General features: G+C 36.5%; 1 protein-coding gene across 7 annotated transcripts; it reads left to right on the top strand.

Moving 5' to 3' along the window:
* The first annotated feature begins 492 nt into the window (after positions 1-492).
* On the top strand, positions 493-20,408 carry LOC117574850 (mucin-17). 7 transcript variants are annotated; one of them, XM_034258849.2, is made up of 8 exons: positions 493-1,459; positions 7,887-7,923; positions 14,483-14,571; positions 15,420-15,628; positions 15,690-16,119; positions 16,177-17,366; positions 18,445-19,158; positions 19,225-20,408. In XM_034258849.2, exons 1-8 carry the CDS (start codon positions 1,333-1,335, stop codon positions 19,933-19,935), a joined length of 3,507 nt encoding a protein of 1,168 aa, XP_034114740.2. In that variant the 5' UTR covers positions 493-1,332; the 3' UTR covers positions 19,936-20,408. The 7 variants fall into 7 exon arrangements, with proteins under 7 accessions (XP_034114740.2, XP_034114752.1, XP_034114750.2 ...); XM_034258861.2 differs by having other exon boundaries at positions 498-1,459; positions 16,177-16,694; XM_034258859.2 differs by lacking the exons at positions 493-1,459; positions 7,887-7,923 and adding an exon at positions 4,109-4,257.
* The last annotated feature ends 824 nt before the right edge of the window (positions 20,409-21,232 follow it).

The raw sequence follows: 21,232 nt of genomic DNA, 5'->3' as shown, positions 1-21,232 counted from the left end.
GCCGCGAGTATTTTATTATTTTAAAACACATTCGGGATAAACTTAGATGTGAAAGTTGCCGCAAGTATATAGATTTGTGGTTAACGTGGGATGCAGTCTCATGTGTAGCCTTCGATATACTACGAACACTTGTTCGCAATGAATTCTCATTGAATACGTAGGCAGCAGCAGGTAGGAATATGCGAATGCCAAATGCTAATTCGTATGTTTATGTCCCGACAAGTCTAAAAGGAAATTGGCCAGAACTTCGACGACGTCGACGACGACGACGACCCAATCAGACTGTCTGCGGGTTTGTCGGCCTTTTCCGTCTTTAAAGGGTGAGCAGAATGGAGGGCATAGCGTAATACTAGAAAACATTTCGAGCATGTATAAAATAAACACAAAACATACAAAACACACACACACGCACACACTGAAAGGTACAATAAATTGAAGCGAACTTATATACAAATACATTTACATACGCAGACTCATTTGTGTACGAGTATGTACAAATAACAAGAGTAGAAGAAAACACAAATATCGAACACAATGGAAACAATAACGTGCGAAGCGATTGGAAACGCGCCACAGACGCCGCTGCCCACAGACATTGCCTCAGCCACAGCCACAGTCGCAGCCGCAGCCACAGCAATAGCAACAGCAATAGCAACAGCCGCTGCCCGGTCAGCGTCCGGCGTGTCAGTCAGAGTCGCGGGCTGAAGCACAAGTCGAAGCAGCAGGGCCAGCAGAAGCAGCCGGTTAGCCAGCGGGCCAACAACAAGTTAGCAGGCAAATCGACAAATGCAAGAGACAGCAGCAAAATCGATTGGAATTATCAAAAAGTCGTGTCGTTGTTGTCGTTGTCGTCGTCGTCGTCGCTGCTGCTGTTTTCTTGTTGTCTCGCGATTGCTCTAAAAATATATTTTGTTTTAATTGAAATGCAATTGCAACTGCAATAGCAGTTGCGGCAATCACAGCCACACAGTGCAACTGGAAATAAGTAATAAATTGCGTGTGTTCTGCGCTACAAAAAAAAATGTTGTTGAAAGTGCAATGTGCTAATTATACGGGTGCACTAGGCGTATGCGTGTTGAAAGCGCATCAAGCGATACGCTACACAATACTCGTGTGTACATACGATACAACGCTGTCAAAACAATCGAAACTGCCCAACTAGACACGACTTGTTGCTGGTAAATTTACATTATTCTCGCCGTGAGTAAGAAAATCTAAAACGTTGACAAGTGAAATGCTTCGAATGTGACAAATATGTGAATGTGCATTTTTTGTGGTATAAAACTGATAACACAACCCCGAAACAAAAGTTTAGCTAAGTGAAATAATGTCATGCATTGGCTCGACGGCATTTCCTTGGACGACAATTTAATTAGCGGACGCGCCAGCGGCAGTAACGGCGATCATAGTGACGGCAATCAGCGGAAATCAACGCAAAGCTCATCGCCAACAAAATCAAGTACGTTGCATTAAATTATTATGACTTACTTACACAATACACACACTTTAAATACTCGAAGAGCATCGTTTATTTAGCTTTTTTAATAGTTCAATTCTATTCCAAGTTTGTAAGCGCATAAAATTCTCTAACACTTTGTTTGCATCTACAGGAGATTTATGTCTCAATTAACTTCGGACCACTTTTCTTTATTTTTTCTATATTTTTTAATAACACCAATAATTTTCAAGATCATAAACTTGGCAAAGAAACAACCACATAAGGAAAATTGCAAATTGATAATAAAATAAATAAATAAGCGATGGATGAACTAAATGCGAAAGATTGGGGTCTCTTGGATATATAACAATTGTGAATTGATCAAATTTGAAATTGCTATTTGAATGCTTTCATTCGCGTGTGTCTCTACTTAATGCTGATCAATGTGTTTACCTGTAATTAAGTCTGCTGCTAATGAAAATTTCTTCTGGCAGTTGATTGCGATTCGCAACAATGTTTAAAAGCATTACGGGATTTATTTCAATTACGCCGTAGAATGTACTTGAAATCGTTTAAAAATTAATTTTTGTGTTTTTTTGTTTCATTTGAGCCGCACACAATTTTCCAATGAATTTATTATATGGCTAATTAAACGAGGACAGACGGCGGTCAATGTTCGATTATCCGGCTGCACAGCTGGACAAATTTGTCTTTGGCATCAAAAGAAAATTTATTGAAATTTATTTTAATTGGACAACACATTATTTTAGCTTTTTGGCCGACAAATTGTCAATCGGCCGAGTAAAATTGAGGTTTTTATTCAATTTGTTTTACTGGAACTTTTCATTTAATTCAGTTGAATTCATAGCGTATATTTCATCGTGATTATCACGATTTGGTTTTTTCACAATTGGCAGCGCAAGAAATAATAAGGGAACATGCTTGAAAAACTTATTTGAATTTCATTTACGCTCATAAAAAGCACCATCGGAACAATGAACCCCCAAATGCTAGCAATGCGTTATTTTCCCCTGTTTAATCAATAACAAAAACAACAACAATAATCTCGTATATTATTTTATGACTGGAAAACTGTGCTCTGCTAATTTTCGATAATTAAATTGATTTTGCTTCCGCCACCTTGATCGCAGCCTCCTCCACAAGGAAATAGAACCCGAAATCGAATCAATTGAACGAAATTCCCGCTGAGTCAAATACCCTAACAAAGGGTATATTCTCTTTTCTTTTTATACCCGATGCCTATAGAGTAACTTTGGGCCTGGAAAGAAATGTATATAACAGGCAGAAGGAGGCATCTCCGACCCTATGAAGTATATATTTTCTTGATCAGCATCAAAAGCTGAGACAATGAAAACTATATGAGATAGAGATATAATTTTGTTGCGATCAGATACAAAATGTATAAGATATTTTAATTATCAATAATAATAATCGTGTCTCAACTGTTTTGGCTAACAATCTAGTATATTTTTAGTATATGGTATATTTCGAATGTAGAACAATATAGAAATAATAAGTATAGAACAATATAGAAATAATAAGTATTTTTGCGGTACATTTTTGGTATATTTTAAAAATATGATTTTTTCCCCAAATGGGTAGCTGGTAACTCACAGACGAAGATACTCGACTGTAGCTTTTTTACTTGCTTTGTTAACAATCGAATAAGGTCACGTCTGGCAAGGGTATCGCAAGTTCAACATATGGAATATGTGAATACATTGGTGTTTTTAATGTCTTTCGGTTGGATCGCTTCAATTAGCACTGCCAACAACAGTGTGACGCATTGTTTTTATTTTGGAAATTATTTACAAAATGTCTTGAGAAACAGAGTAAAGCGAATTGAATGGCTTGAGTAATGTCCAAATTCCAGATTGAGTGTTACTTGTACTTGGGGGTACAAGTAAATATATATCATTCAGTCATATGGCAGACAAATTATATTGTTTACTATTGCTGCTATTGATGCACATTTCGTTCGGCTGGAATGTTGGCCAACTTTACAGCTGCCCCATGAGACGAGTGAGTCACAAAAATGGACTTGAGGTTGCAAGAGCAAAAGAGATTATTAAAATAGACTGTGGTGGATCTTCGCGCTCACCTTTCCACACACGCACATGCATAAATATCTACATTAAGCTTCAGAGTCAGAAAAATGTCAGGCAACAAAACGTAAACAGACCATTTGTTTGGCAAGAATCTAATTAAGTTGAAATTTTGACACGTTTCAAATAAATAAATGTGTTACGCCAATCACACTTATTTAAATCGCACTAAATAAATATTTTAGTGGATTTTAAATATTCAAAAAAAAAAAAAATGGCTGCTCGTGTTGTCTTTAAGTTTCAAAGTAACAATTAAATTATGAACAAAATACAAAACACTTCAAATAGCTAATTTATTGCTAATATCTGCCGTCCAGTCAATGCCTGAAGACAGCTAAAATCTATGAAATTAATGATAGTGTCACATTAATGATCCAGTTCATACTTTCGATACTTTCCAAAAGTCATTAATTCTATTAATAACTTTAACTGCAACAAGCATCCGACAGGCACATTGAAAGCCTACTTAATGCTTCCGTTTCAAAGAGGAGTTCATGGGGGCGATAAATATTTATAAATTTGTTTGTTTTTGATTTTATTGTCAAACCGACAGAATTTTTAGCTTAGCTACGTGTTGCAGATCCAATTCCCTGTTAAAAATAAATAAATTTATTCGAGTATTTAGAAGGCGAATAAATCACAAGATAAGGGATTCAGAACGTAAATATAACCTGCAGAAAATGTATATAACAGGTAAATAAGCCATCTCCGACCCCATAATTATATATATTCTTGATCAGCGTCAACAACCGAGACGATATAGCGATGTCCGTAAGTCCGTGTGAACACCTAGACCTCAAGATTATAAGACATAGAGATATAATGATTTTCGGCTGCATATGTTGAATATAGGATCATATCAATATACCAAATATACCATTTGACACATTCTTAGTATTTTTTGGTATATTTTGAGAATAATACTGCAATATTTTGCTTTTATTTAAAATGGGGGTAGCTTTTATATTATTGTACAAAATATATAGTAGTATTTTTTTTAGTATTTTTTATTTTTTAGTATTTCAATATTTTGATTTGGTATATTTAAGTAGTATTTTGTAGGAGTAAGTAATACTTTTTCTATTTTTGTATTTTTTAATATATTAATTTGGTATGGTTAATGAATCTCAAAGTCGAGCGCTGTTCTTTATAATTTTCCTTTATGTTCGATTTTAATGTATAATAAGCAAACATAAGTAATTAAACTTTCACAATTCCACAATTTATTGAAAACGGATCATTGGAATCTTATTTTATGTGCATAGACTTCAAATACGCCATGTCGTTATTGAAACAATATCGACTACTCAAGCTAATCATAAAATCCAAAATATCTCTTCATGCTTGTTACATAAATCTTCTATTGGCGCAAAGTTTTTATGCCCGTCTAGTCTTTGGCTAGCGATGAGTACAAAAATAGGCGTAATAAAATGATTTGATGTTCTAGCCAGAAGTCATGAATACCAACTGCATCGCTCAACAAGCACTAGGCCAATGGAAAATAAACAGCTAAAAAACTTGCAAACGTTTTTTTTTGGCATGATTTCTTTCTCTTTTTACTCGGATTTGAGCTGTGCATTTGGTTTTTGGTCATGCACACTCGCATACCATTCAATATGCGTGTGTATTTTTTGTGCATTAGTGCGAGCGCCTGTGAGTTCGTTCTTGCTCTCAATTTGTTGTAGTTTAGCTAACGCATGGATGTAAATTTGACTTGGAAACGCACGCACATTCCGTCACTGAATTGGCACGTCGTATGCGAATGCCGCCAACCTCATGCGCTTTTCTTTATGAGCGCGTAGCTCAGCCACAAAATGAGCAACAACGAATAAAATGTATACGCAATTATTTAACATGAGAAACAACAGCACGCACATACGCTTATACACACAAAATATAAATATATATACATATATACATACATATATTCAAATCTGAAGCGGCGTGCGTCGTCGCGAAGTGGTTGCCTCAGCAGACGCAGCGGTGCAGTTATCAGTCGCGTGCCTCCTAGGCCACAACGTATGAATATCCGTATCCGTCAGTGTTCGTGCCGCGCTAGGCCTTTGCCCCACACAGAGACCTCTTTTTGTGTCTTGGATATCTACTAGCTACGTATCTGCATCTAACATATGTAGCCACTAGATCTTTGACTGCATCTCTCTGCATTGGCAGCGAGTTCGTTCGTCGTTGTGAATGTGAAGGTGTATCGACCGGTCGTCGCCGTCGCTCCAGACTTATTTTTGTCTGGGCACATATTTATTTATAAATTCGGTTTATGATCCACTTATTTGAAATATGCCGAGCATGCGCGAGTGCCCAAGTAATAACCTGAAGAATTCTTCGTAAACTCTTTACGAGTTGAACATTGTTTTCCTCAAAAGGCATGCTAATTGTTGTTCTCATCGAAGCATTAATTGGATAAACCAATTAATTGAATACGCGTGTTTACACTTATTTATGAGTTCTTATTACGATACTGAGTAAGTTTATAAATAATCATAAATCTGCCAAAGTGTTTGACTATTAAAATCAAACCATAATTGGTGGGACCATTTCAATTGGATTGCTGTACGTTTATAAATTCCGTTCTGAGCTAATTAAACCTAGGCTCGCCCTTTGAATACGTGTTGATGAAACGGAAAATAGTCTATATTTATGATTCCTCTTATTATTTAGTTGGTTGATCTCTTTTTATACTGTAAATACGAGTAAACTCTCCGAATAATCTGATCGGCATCATTTATTCGACCATCTGTCAGTTCGCTGGCCTCTCCATAGAACCCAATTTTAAATTAAAGTGTTTTTTTTTTCCAATACGAACTGTTAAATAAAAACCTTAAACTTAGTTTTTACAAAAATGAATAAAAATTGAAAATTTATTCAATTTAAACGTTTTTTTTTCATTTTATTACATTTAAAATGTATATATATTTAATGATTGAATGACAATTATCCTATAGCCAAAAAAATTATTCGCAAGCTTTCTTACTCAGCATTAAACAAGACAAATTTAAAGTTTTTATAATGTGGTGTATTTGTAAGTATTTTTTGGAGTAACTATATGTAGCACTTAAGTCGTAAATATACTCGTATTCTATTGATAGTTGTCTGCCGAAAATTTTTGATACATTTAATCATTGAATTTAATATGACAACATATTCTCAAAAATGGAATAATTCTGAAAGCGGAATTCAAACTTATTTAAAATAAAAATGCATGGTACTTGAATTTATTCAATAATTTAACAAAAGCAGACGATTTTATTAATATACAAAAAAAAAGGGATAATAGAAAATTGGAGAAAGAAGTCCTTTCGTTTTTGGTATTAAATGTAGCTCTGCTAAAATGTATGAATTATTTAATCAGAGCAGAGGCAATGAAAATTTGTTCCTCCATGCGTCTGTTGAGACTGTCGTTGGAGCAGTTCTTGATAGTAACATATGCAAATACTGATGAATGATGACAATGAGCACTTGACAACTTAATCGATAAATCAATTGCTTTGGCAGATTATGCTGCTTTCTCTCTCTCTCTCCCTCCCTCTCTTTCTTTCTCTTTGTCTCTCTCGACCCTTGCGAACAAAATGCTTCACGACCTCACATACAGCCGCCATTCCTTGTGTCCCACACTTGTTATTGTCTCCACTATTGTTGTGGGACGAGAAGGGGTTACTGCGTTGGAAAAATGCCATTGTGTGGCGCCTGTTTCTACTGCTGAAAGCAGCTGCGTGTTAACATATACAAATATATTTACATATTATTTTACACACGTATACATAATTTTATGCTTAGACATGGGTATTGTGTTTGAGACAGATAGGCGGGCACTATGAACTATATGCAAGCTAAGGCAATGTTCAAGAATATTAAAATATTATTCATTAATATTCTACATGTCTCAAAATGTTTTGCGTGCAGATGCAACTGCAAAGTTTCTCAATCTTTTTCATTTTTATTTACTTTAGATCAATAACAAGTAACTCACTAACAATATGCGCTTACACACTTGGTTTTTGACTAAATAAATACACTCTCGAGTATTCAAACAGCACACACACAAAGCTAGTAGGAGAAACAAGAATTGAAGGAAAACAAAAGAAACAAATTATGGAAATTTTAAATCATAATGTTTACACGTCTTTCCCGCACACATTTATAACAAACGAAAATAATTCGTGTAATTTTCTTGTTGCGTTTTTTTGATACTATTTTTGTTATGTTTTGTTTTCCTTTTGTTTTTTACTTTATGTGCCTTTTGCTTTTCTTTTGTTTTGTTGGTTTTTCTTTCATATGCGGAAAACTAAACACGACTATGCTCCGAGAACGAAGACGGCATGCCCACTATAAGCTAAATAGCAGGTAACTCAACCAAACTATATACGATTATATATGTATGTATCTTTATACTCAGTCCATCTATTGATAAGAATGGTAATTCAAAAGCTCAACAAACGGTTGGAAGATTCGATCAGCGGAAGCATTCTAAAGCAGTGAAAAGCTCGGTGATATTACCGGAAATATCAGTTCTCAAGAAAGCTTTTATCTTCACAAAGTTTATTCTTATATATTCTCTTATACTCGTACTGTATAAGAGTTTAGTTGCTAACTTAATATCGACAAACTTTCGCATTGTGCTTTTGGTTTCATTTGGAATGAGGAAAGCAATGGCAAATAAAAAAAGTAAAAATAATTGTGAAGCCAATTTTAATAATGATATGTCAACAAAATTAAAATGATGTTCAATATTTTTGCAGATATTGGTTTTGTTTATTATTTTAACAGTCCATTGAAAAGTGACAGCTTATACGTATAACAAACAAAATTAAATTAATTTCCATATTCTTCTCCAACTGTTGATATTATTGATTATTTCAATAGTCAGTTGAAAGCTGACAGCTTATAAGGAATGCAATTCATTCTATCACAATTTAAATAATATTAAAATACTCGTTTGCCAGGATTATGCTGTCTCTCTCAAATTGATATAAAAATAAACAATGGAAAATAGCAAATGAAATGACAGACGCGATTAGTTTAGAAACAAATTTTGTCAACCAAAAAAATGAGAAAAAAAAGTCAGGTTTTTTTTATTGTTATTAATTGGCCCTCATAACCTCGGCTAATTTTTTAATGGCTGATAAATAATTTAAATTCACACATTTGCATAAGCAAACACAAACGAAAAATATTATTTATGTGTGCCGAGGTTACCCCTGCGAACTTTACATTATATAGTAAATAAATAATTGCCTTTATATTTTATTCACGAGGGTTGACATATAAGAAATCGGTTAGCCGGTATGAATTATTCTTTACATTTGAATAATCGTTGTAGTTGCCCTCGTATTTCACGTGGCGTAGATATATTTGTGTGTATGATTTTTTTTTTAGGTATGATCAATGGGCTCAAATCAGACTGCAAATTGCTTTATTTCATTCATTTGATCCTAGATAACAGACGATTGTTTTACGTAGACGTGGGTGCTATTGTGAGATGAATTTGCGTAGGCGTCTAAGATGATTTTAATTTGCGCCACTTACACATATTTATATTTAGCCAGTCACTGACACTGACACATTTCAGACACCTATTTCAGAATTGATATTTTTTGGCAACGCGTAGCGTAATTTCGACAATGCCGATAATTACCCTGTGGAAATATTACGTTTTGCTATTGGAAAAAAAGATTGCTGAATAATTTACGAACTTATTTAATTTGATCTCGGTAGCTCAGCTGTAAAATTAATTGTAAATGCGGTGCAGTTGCAATTTTGTAGTATCTGCTGCTTATTGTTAAAATAAATTCATTTCTGTTGTCCTTTAGTAATTGTAATCGAATTGTAAATGGGCAAAAAACATACTTTCAGACATAAACCAAACCATGCGTTCAATCCGATTAATGGGTTGATTAAATTTACTACATTTTTTAATTTTTTTTTTTTGTAACCAAAACAAGCAATAATACATACAATGTGTATAAAAATGCAAATCGTAAATGACATTTAACCAATGGTAATAAATAAATTCAATTTGGTCTTAGATACAGTTTTTGTAAAGCATTTACATGAATTTACATTTATTAATTATTCATAGAACGATTAATATCAATTTTAATATGTATCTGGTTTGAAATTTATTTTAATTATATTAGTTCAAATAGTAAAGCACACAACTTACATTGTATACAAATTGTGTACGCAATGTATTGTATTTATGTTTAAGAATACATACATACATATGTATGTTTGAAAAAGCTTTTTCAGAAAAATTAAATGTTGTGGATTTTTATATACATACCCTTTAAATTGTCTCTTGTACTCTATGCTGTGAAATCGTTTTCTGTGATTTTTTTTTAAAGAATGCAATGAAGTAGTCAATATTTAGTGAATTGATTTTAAAATGTACAACAATTTTCATAACTTTTTTATCTATTGAAACAGCAAAAACTATTTCTGTACTTTGGTTTAGAACGTCAATTTGCTTTAAATTTGTAACATTTGTAACAATAATTTGGCAGATCAAGGTGTATAGAGCATGTCTTAGTCGATGCTCAGCATTGTTATGCATAGGTTTTTCCTTTTTATATTTAATCTCTGAGCAGCATGCGCACATTTCATTGAGAACGATGATTTGTTGATACTGGTAGTGCTTTTAAGATTTACCCTCCGCATTTGCTTTATGAAACTTTTCACAGTTTTCTTCTATTAATTTTTTTTTCTTTTTTGCTTTTTTTTAGTTTTATTAAAAATTGAGCCAGTGGCCGTCATAGGCAGAGCTTGTTGCTCTTGGCGGCATTCAATGCCAGTCGTTGGCGTTGTTCGTTTGTTGCTTTTATTCTATTCTGTTGTTGTAGTCGCCTGTTTTTGGCCAACACTGATCTCGCCCAACTGTCAGTTTTCTGCTTATTGCCGACTCGTGCGGTATTGCAATACGAACACATTTCTTGTTTCGTTGCGGTGAAATTTCTGTTGTTATCTAATTTTTCATATTGTTTAAAGTATTATCCCAAAAATAATTGTGTACAATGTTAAACACGAAATAAACAAATTAGTACAACTTTTCACAAAAGTTAAGAAAAATAAACGTGGATATTCTGTGTATGAAGCTCAACACGTTCATAGGACTATGTGTATTGTGTGACAATAAATATATTATTTGTTAAAAACTTGATTGTTTTCAATGAAAGGCGCGAAAAGCTCTCGAACCCAATATGATCGAAGTCGCAAGAGTAACAAGCGTTCCGAGAAGTCCGCAAAGTAAGCAGTTCTCCAAAGTTTTTCTTATTTTCCTCACATGCACATTCACATTTTTCTTTTACGAACATCTGGCTCGCGATGACCTGGTATCGATTAATATTAAAAGTCATTAAAATTTCTAATATGCATACACTTTAGTGATCGTAAAATAAACATTGTTCGCCCCAAGCAGAACTAAAAACAAATATAAATAAAAGTTTATTGTTTATCATCGAGTCATGCGCATTGTTCAAGTTGATGTTACACATATTGCTAAAAGTTTACTCGATATTTTCAGCAAACGTTTGTTTTCATATGGTTCATTCTCCTATTTTCCAAATCAACATCACATTTTATGAATTAAACTGCCATTTGTTTTTCTATATATCGATCATACACTTTTATCGATACGCTTTTCTATTCACAAGAAACGCTCACGCATTCCCTCTCGTATTTTAAAAATAGATCATCGTGTCTAGGGTTGCATCGTAGCTCTTTCGGAACGGAACTAGTTCATTTTTTTATTTATATTGGCACAATGTGAACTTGCGTTTCCAATTTATTACTTTATTGTATATTGAACATTATCGTAATAAGTTTTAAGTATTTATGTATGTAATAGGCTTTATAAATTTAATAAATAAACCATAATTTTTAAAAACAATATAATCGTTTATACGATATGATATCATTTTAGTGGAAAGATTAACGTACCCTGTACAATATATTGGAAACCTAATTAGATACGGATTTCTTTAGGGTTTCAAGTCATCAGATTTGTATATTAAATAAATTTTCAAATAGTTTTAATTTTGTCGCATAACAGAACTGACAGCTAATCTGATACTGGCAAAAGCTGAACACTTATGCTGTTAATATGTTAAGTTTAAATCTATCGATATTATTATATCGGAAGACATCTGTGAATTTATTCGAGTATGATCTCTAGCGACTCTTGCCTAAAAACAAGAGAATAATAATAAGTACATAATAAATAATAACGAATATCTACCAACAAATTTGTTTCCAAAATTTTAAAATAATATCACAAGTGTACCTTGTCCTACTATACGATATTTACCAATGCATACGCTAATACTCTAGACTTGTTAATTGATGCATTTGGAATTTTACCAATTTTGCAACCTTTGACTTTGTAATTCAAAATGGTTTTCAGATTCGTGGAGTATGTGCTTCAGAGCCTAGAAATTTTCTCTCAGCTTGTTAAATACATATGTCCTACGATTTAAGAAACAAACTTAGTAATTGGTGTGCATATGTTGTATGTATGTATCATGTTCTCAAACGAACTTAATAAGTTTAGTTGTTCACTGTTCATAAATGAAACAAGTAAGAAAGCTACAGTCGAGTGCTCGACTGTGAGATACCCGCTACCCATTTTGAATAAAAGCAATATATTTTGCGGTATTATTCTCAAAACATACCAATTATACTACAAAAATACTAAAAATATATTTTGGGGTATTATTATAAAAAATATACCAAATATACTAAAAATACTAAAAAAATACCAAACGGTATATTTGATATATCGATACCCCATTCAAAATATACCATAGACGGCACAATATACCAGATTGTCGGCCAAAGCAAATTAGACCCCTAGTAAGTAGGCGTTTTTGCCCTGACAAAAGTATTTCTATAACTTCGACAATTTTTATCTGATCGCAACCAAATTTTCAGGAATCATAACTACTATAATAGTTATTGTATATACCAAAATTCGCTTGTTACGCTTGTTATTCGATTTTTTTGATTTGCGGGGGCGGAAGTTGGCGTGGCAAAAATTTGAAACAAACTTGATCTGCGTGCAAACATAACAAATGCTGTCGAAAAAAATTATAGCTCTATCTCTTATAGTCTCTGAGATCTAGGTGTTCATACGGACGGACGGACAGACGGACATGGCTATATCGTCTCGGCTGTTGACGCTGATTGAATATATATACTTTTAGGGTCGGAGATGCCTCCTTCTACCTGTTACATACATTTCCTGCCGGCACAAAGTTATAATACCCTTCTACCCTATGGGTAGCGGGTATAAAAATGTATTCTGCAAATTAAAGAATGTTTACACTACGCTAGTTTATATTAATATTAAGTGATAAACTGATCGGTAAATTGAGATTTAACAGAACATTGACGTTAGACACAATACATTATTCGATACGATTCGTTTTTTAGAATTTTGTGCTTTAGACTACTGTGTACCGATGCGATGTCCTGCGATTTTGAAAGCATATTCAGCAAAGCAGGGTTCTTGATCTCGAATTGTCGGTTGCCAACAGTAAAGACAAGCTAGAATCTGTGATTTCAATAAAGAGCATGGAATTATAATATGTATAAATAGTCAATCATTGAATACATTTAAATGAAATAATAAAATATTATAATTATAGTTATTACATTTTAATTACAATAAATATCTGTTTATGTCATTTTCTAAAATTCGGACTAAAAATATTTGTATGGGATATTTTAAAGTAAGGCACACACGTCTGATTTTAATTATTTGGTTTTCCAACAATATTAAAATAAACCATGCGCATAGCGATTTATGTGAAGAGAAGTGGTCGACTATGCTATACCTTGCCATTGGTAACAAATTTAAAATGTACCAACATTTCCTAAAAACTCGTATACCCTGTCATTCTTGTAGGTGCTGGGTGCGCCAAATTTAGTCACAATAGTAGAGAGTGGGACACACGATTATAAATTGCGTTTCTCTCAGTTCTCTCTCCCCCTCAAAGAACGACACACAAAAAAATAAACGAATACAGCAAACAGTCAAGCAGATTCGAAGACATTCGCGTTAAAAATGCTATCAGCAGGGCGTCCACATGCTTAGATCAGTGGCAGTTGGTCTAACAGGTCGGCAGTTTTTCAAAATTGTTCAGACGGCAGTGTCAAAAATAAATTCACGCGCTTATTTTTTTTTTGTTCGAAAAAATAATAAACAGTGTTAGTTATGGAAAATTTGTAGAGGCTTTTTTATGGATCATTTGGGATTTGCATATAGCTTTTAATTGGCATGATTAGACCAGAAAAATTATTATTATCGAAATATTACTTATATCAGGGTATTATTTAATTTGCAAGCTAAAAACAGACAGACGTACCATATATAAATGTACATATATCTAATCAAATAATTGGGTAAATCACCCCTTTTATTTGAGCTATTAAAGTTTTCAAAATTTATTTATTTATTTTGGGTTTGTTTTTTGCTCCAGATTATTGCTAGGTTCCACCTTCTTCAAATATTGTTCATATCTCTGACGCGTTCCTAGCTAACGAAATCGACGCCTATACATTTATTTGTCTAGGTCTCTTTAATACTATTTATTTATGTTTAGCGGGTGTTGAAAGATCTCAAAACAGACCCAATAATTGGGCTAAGAACATCACAGAACTGGAACTCAGTTGACTTACAGCATTCGATGAGGCATCATCTCTATCCCTCTCTCAACATATCCCCATAAATTCGCAGTTATTGATAAGAAAAATCTGTTTAAAAATCACGAACGGAATGCTGTTTGGCACACGTTCACAATGGCAACCATTGACAATACGAAGGCAATATTAGCTGTTCTTTGTAGCATATTTTCTTAATTAATTTCGCACTATTAGTTTCATTATTAATTGTTTGCCCTGATTACAGATTGGACAGGAAGTCGTCTCGTGGCATGATATACGAAAATGAAGAACTTAGATTGCGCACAATCAACATAAATGCGGAAGTTGAACGAGGTGAGTATCAAATAATCTCCTAAAAAAACATTAAAATGCTACTCAAAACTGTGTTGATTGGAAATAAAAGGCATATTTTAAACAGGAAATGAAAATAATCATAAACTAAATGTGCTAGCACACAGAAAACCATAAAAAATCTAATTAAAAACGCGTATAAACTCAAAGAACATTCATAAAACGTAAATCTTCAAAACAAAATAAAAGAAACGTAGACAGTGATAGAATCCCTCTGCCTACAATATTATAAATATATGTGCATATGTATCTAAATACGTATATTTTCAATGAGATAGTGTGTGTTCATAGTTTTCATTGCCAAATCACAGGTCGGACAAACATAAACAATGGAATTAGAGGTGACATACTGGCCTAATAATTATTGTCAAACTTCTAATCTCTTTATATAGGTTTTATCTGTTATATTATATTATGCAGAAAGTACCATTAATGGTACTATTATAGTCTATTGTGCGTATAAGAACTGAAAACGATTCTTAATTTTCACAAATCAATCTTTTCAAAGCATTGATATGTTTTTAATTTGTTTAGGAACTATAATTTTACAATCTTAGCCAAATTAAACAGTCTGTTTAGGCAATAGATCGATTTTTAAACTGAATAAATCGATTTTCGACCAAAACTAGTGAATCGATAGGATTCAAATCTACTCTACTAGTTAGTTTAAGTTTATATTAGGTGCGTGTTTTGTTTCATGCTTAAAAGAGCATTTGCAATTTATATGTTCGAAATTAATTACTTTACCTTAGTGTATCTCCTGATTCTATCAAGGATTAGACGACGGTTTGGAGCTCTCTCTATTAAAAGATGTTGTATACAATTCGCAGGTCAATCAGATATTAAGCGTTTACGGCGTGAAAATGAGCAGCTGCGTCGAGAGATCTGGACACTGCGCGATGAATGTGATCGGCTCAACAAGCGCTTCAAGGCGAAACTGAACGAACATGAGTTTGGTGGATGTCGAGGGAGCGGGGGCAGTGGACGTCGCTGCAGTGGCGGCGGAAGAGGCAGCGCAGGTTGTGATGGAAACAGTGATGTGAGTATTGAAATCATAAGCCTTCATTAGATGAGACGTTCATTTTGAATGAATTTCACAGGACTCTGACTCATGTGATACGTGTCGTTGCGCGGACGATGGGCACTGCAGCGATGAGTGCTGCCAGGAGGGAGGATCATGTGCTCCGATCAAGCCGCCGCTGCCTCCCGAAGAACCCAACATCAAGATCAATGAGAGTAGCGCTCCAGCAAAGCCAGAGGGTCAACCTATGCACTTTGATCATCTCTCGGTGGTCTCGGAGGAGACACTCAGCAATCCGGAGATGATGCTGTCCCATCCACCAGAACATTTGATGATCTGCACACCCGATCTCAATGGCTCGCAGAGTACGCTGCCCAGTCTGGTGGGTCCATTAACGCCACTGACACCCATTGAGCTGGTGGCCAATCAGCTAAATGATTTGCAGGCAATGGTGCCGCCACTTTCCTACTTTGAGAACATCTTGCAGCAGCACATGGGCGCCAATACAGGTGAGGAATATTTGCGGTAAATGGCGATAATTCCAACTGACAGCTTGCCTATTGCAGTTCTGACTCCCACTCCTGAGCTGGGTACCAGCTCCAGCACGACGACGGGCAAGACTATGAAGCATACAAATGGCTGGGATTACAATCTGCAGTCGCCGTTTTCGCAGCGGAAGTACTCGAACGCCTCGTCGCCATCACGGTCACCGCCTCCGCCAGTGCCAGCTCCAACGCTGACTACTTTTGTGCCCACATCAACGATGCAGGCCCTGCCCAAGGTGGCCCTCAATTTGCCAGCAACGACAGCCGGCGGTGGAGGAGGAGGCATCATTGAGACCGTGGCGATAACCACAAACGCAACGCAACAAGCGCTCAACAGCCCCAAGCATTTCTTCGCCCCCATTAAGCCGCGCCTCAAGCTCAACACCAAGCTGGCCAATCAGAATCCAGACGCACTGCCGCCAGGTTCTCCGCCCCCGCCACTGGAAACGGCGGCCCCACTGCGTGAGCCACCGGATATATTTGTGAACAATGCACTCGCATCGCCATATCAGCGTCCTGTTCAGCGGCTCTCACCTCAAGTAAGTCCACGCCATCGCTCGCGCTCGCGTTCGCGAGCACATTGCCAGCTGCATCACCAGAAATGCCAAGCTCACTCCCACTCCCACGTCCACGACCACAGCCTCGCCCAACAGCAGCAGCGCCTGCACCAATGCCAACAGCAAGTAGTGCAACAACCACAGCTGAAGTCGCTGCCATCGCAACAGTGCGCTCTGCATCGGGCAGTGGTGAATGTTGCCGCTGCCGTCGGCTTAGGTGTTGATGGGGAGGCTGCGGGTGGCGTCTGCACTGGGAGTGTGGTTGATATTTATGCCGCTGCGCTTGCTGCTGCTGCTGCCGCTTCAGCTGCCAAATCAGTGCCAGTATCAGCGTCAGCTTCCGCGCCCTCGTCTCCAACTTCCATTTCGATTCCGACTCTGTTTCCGTCCCTATCTCCGTGTCCGTCTCTACTGCCCCTGACCCACAACGTTGAGCCTGTCTACGCAACCGCACAAAAGAGTTGCCACAGCACTTGCATATCGGCCACTGCCTTGACAAAGCCACTGATGACCGTCACCACACATACTACAAAACCAACAACAACAACATCGCCTTTGCGACAGGCAACGAAGGTCTCAACCAGCAACAGCTTTACGAGCAGCACAGTTGTAACAGTTGCCTCGAATACCAGTATTCCGGATATAGGCAGTCAGGTGAGGGTGATCTTTTCACCAGATCATCAGCAGTCATTATCGACTTCACAATAAAAGCTTCAAAATCTTCATTATTTCAAAATATTGTTATATGAGCATTTTCATGCATACTCTATGTGTTTGTCATTTCTAGTGAATATTATTCCCAAATCATAGGAAATCTTATCATTATCAGATACCTAATGTTTATGTGCCATTATATCAAACCTTTTTTAAAACTCATCCCAAAGTAGCTTTTTTCAGTTGAAAGTTGAATATTTTCTATTTGTATTTTTAATGTTTATACCCGTTAGCCCTAAGGTAGAAGGGTATTTTAACTTAATGTCTGAAGGAAATGTATGTAACAGGGAGAAGGCATCTCCGATCACATGTAGTATATATGAAATATATCTTCTTGATCAGCGTCATATTTTATGAAATAATTTTGTGCGACAAAAAACGACACCTGAAATTGGTTCATAGTTGGTATAATTTGAACACATGGTATATACCATATTATATTAATTTGGTATGCTTTTACGAAATGTTTTTATTCAAAATGAGGAGCGGGTCTCCCACAGTCGTCCACACGCGACTGTACCTTTGTTGCTTGTTCTTATTCCTTTCATTGACTTTCAGACTTTATACTTATATTGTAAAATTATCAATATGCGAAAACTATTTTATGCGAAACTATATTTTTTTAGCGAGAAAAATTAAGTTTCCTACTTCAATATAATTGTAGTTGATGTTATGTTGTAAACTTCCTAATAAATTAATTTGAATGTTAGACCTTTATTTACATGTTGCTTCAATTGATATGTTGCTTAAAATAAAATAGTAAGTCACTTTGGCTCTACAAGTGGGTGTTTTTCCTATTTAATATTGAAATGTGTTCAAACAATTTGCAAATATATTTTCATTATCTCGTCGATTGCTGCTTTTTAACTGTCTTTTTTTGTAATAAATCATATGATCCCTTGAAATGTTTTCCTTTCACAAACTCAAAATCCTTTTAGTTGCTTTGATTTGTTGCGATATAAATGTCATTCATTCCATTGTGCTGCCTCAAGACTAATGCAAATAACTCTCATTTTAGACGGATTCAGTGAATCTGGAATCAATACTTAATGACATCGAGACCATATCTGAGGATATTTTAGCCATTCAGTTGGAGAAGAGTAAGTCACGAGACAATCTGATCTCGGCGAACAACAACACGGATATCACCAAGAAACCCTATCGCTCCGAGATGAACCTATATCTGCAGTACGACGGCACAAATCCGACTATCTCGAATGGGACAGTCACAACTGGAACCACAACAACCACAACGGCTAGTCACACCTCTGATACGAGCAGTGGCCGCAAGCTCTCCAGCCGAACGCGGTCGCTTGAACGTGAACACACGGACAGTCCGGCACCACATATGCCGGATCCGATGGCCCCATTTCCGGAGAAGTGCACCTATCTTGGATTCGAGCAGCTCAATCAGGCAGCTGGTTCACCAGGGCAGGCGCCTCCAACGAATGGACAAAAACCGCCTGTGGCAGCCAAGCCGAATGTACCCAACAAGCCACCGCCACCGTTGCCCCCTGCTCGCCGTCCAGCCATGCCCACAGACCCACCGCCATCGCCACCAGTTGGCTTGTCGCCTAACAAAAGTCATCTGTACAAGTCCTTGGCATCGGCGGCGGCCAAAAGAGCCATCTTTCGATCGTCACCATCGCAACTCACGCGCTCACTGGACGTCGAGTGCACGGCCACTGAGCCGACGGCAGCGGATGGCAGCGAAGCAACAGCAGGAAATGAGGTAGGACTTATCCCTAACCGTTGGTTAATGTATTCCGGAATCATACGTGTTGTTCCCTTTTGCCAGGATGACGAAGCGGCCAAGCGAAAGGCTCGCCGGGTCTCAATAGTATGTGGCGAGGAGCAGCCAGCTGTGCCTGTCGCTGGCAGCGTTGCTGCGGTGAACACGGTGCCCACAACAACAGCCAGTTGTGGCGATTTAACGAGTGTGGCAGCCAGTGTATTGACCCATCCGAATATTAAGATCTTCAAGCAGATCAGCCACAGTACGCCAAGCTCTCCACATTCCGCACGGCGACGTACCAATAGTAATTCAATGCCTGCGGTTCATGCCGAGATTGCAGCCACCAACTCAGCCCCACCCAGCACCACTCACCACCATCACCATCGGAAGGAGGGCAGCGATCCAGTGCCGATGACTGCCACCGTCAACAGGACAAAGTGCTCGCGACGCCACTCGGAGGGAACCGTGCACAATGTGCATCGGATCAGCAACTCAAGTGGTGGGGCAAGTGGCAGTCATCATCACCACCATGGACACCACCACCAGCACAGCAGTTTGATCAGCAGCAATCCCCACCACAGTCACCATTCCCACCAGGACAGCAATCACGAGACAGTCACCTCCTTGTCCGATCGCAATTCCAACAGCTTTGGCTCATCCCGCGAGTCCTCGACCAGCTTTAGCATGCGTTCCAATCGCCGCAAGATCTCGATTAGCTCCCATACTGGTGGCAAAATACCCTGGTGTGGTTGCTGGGGCAATGGTTGTCTTTGAAGTACGTTAATCGTGTGTTGCATGTTAGATCAACCTTGAGGGGCCTTTGGGATAATCATAGATTATGCCCCACCGAATAGAAATGCAGTGAAAGTCGAGCCAGGCTGCCGTCCTTAAGCAAAATAGAAGTACATATGGTAGATATATTCATTTTTAGATGGCCTTTAGTGATGAATGTAATGAAATTAATTCATCTAATCGAATTTTTAAAAGCAGTTTCAAAACTATCCGAGTACAAAACAAAAAAGAAGCAAGTTGGTCACAATTCGATTCGTTGCAATTCGAAGATTATTCATTAAATGCTACTGTAGCTAAGTTATTAATTCCGTTCGAAATTGTTTGCAATTAATTTTACGTATATTTGATTGTACATATACGAGTATTTTAATTTGATGTAGTTCATAATTTATTTATTAAATTAATGTATTGAAGTGTATAAAAATGAGAAATAAACAAATATTGTTCAACGTGGATAAACAAAAAAACAACCGTTGTCGGATTGACTTTTTATCAAAATAAATCATTCAACTGCATGAGTTTTGTATCCTAATTGATAGTATAATTATTCAGTTATGCATTACGTTATGATATGCTAAATTTAGTAAAAAGCAACAGCAAATTTTGTTTTAAATTCAATTTTGAATATAGTGAAATCCGAAAGTGTATCTAGAAGGCAAATTCAGAAAGAAGCTCGTTTATTTATGTTGTAGTTTGTTTCACTTTTACCAAAATTAGTGCAGCTGTTAAGCAAACAACATTTCGCATAACAAAAAAAAAAAAAAAAAATACACAGAATGGGAAAAGTGAATAAAGATAGTTGGCAAGTAGAACTGCGACTAAAATTGCACAACAGGCGAAAATACTCATATAGAATATGCAAATTAGCCGCAAATTAAGGTGTAAAAATGCATGACACACAAACGCCTCTGGCAAATGCACAAAACAAATTAAATTTTCGCAGTGGAGCTGTGCAAATTGCAAAACAGAAACTGAAAAAATTTGTCAGTGAGAAAACTGGTGGAAAGTCATAAAAAAAATGGTTGCTACTATGCAGAGGTCAGCTTGGTAATTGGGATGAAAAAAGTGGAATAGTTTGCAACTATTTTCACAATGATACTTAAATGTTAATTGTACATATGCCGTCTGTATACTGAACTTTCTCAGCAGACTTAAAGAACTCATTAGTTAAATAATTACAAGTACTTTATCGAGCAGCTGCATTAAATTTATGGCTTTCCATGTTACCAGATTGCCACGAGCTTGATTTTATTGTCTATTTTATTCTGAGCACTTCTGT

This window comes from Drosophila albomicans, chromosome 2R (assembly GCF_009650485.2).
Source record: "Drosophila albomicans strain 15112-1751.03 chromosome 2R, ASM965048v2, whole genome shotgun sequence".
NCBI classification, from domain to species: domain Eukaryota; kingdom Metazoa; phylum Arthropoda; class Insecta; order Diptera; family Drosophilidae; genus Drosophila; species Drosophila albomicans.
This window is presented reverse-complemented; position numbering and strand designations above follow the sequence as displayed.

Excerpts from the sequence above, each read along its gene's own strand:
- LOC117574850 (XM_034258849.2), top strand. The coding sequence starts at position 1,333 with ATGCATTGGCTCGACGGCATTTCCTTGGACGACAATTTAATTAGCGGA. Across the intron at positions 1,460-7,886 it reads CTCATCGCCAACAAAATCAA|AACGAAGACGGCATGCCCAC; the intron begins GTACGTTGCATT and ends CTATGCTCCGAG. Across the intron at positions 16,120-16,176 it reads GCACATGGGCGCCAATACAG|TTCTGACTCCCACTCCTGAG; the intron begins GTGAGGAATATT and ends TGCCTATTGCAG.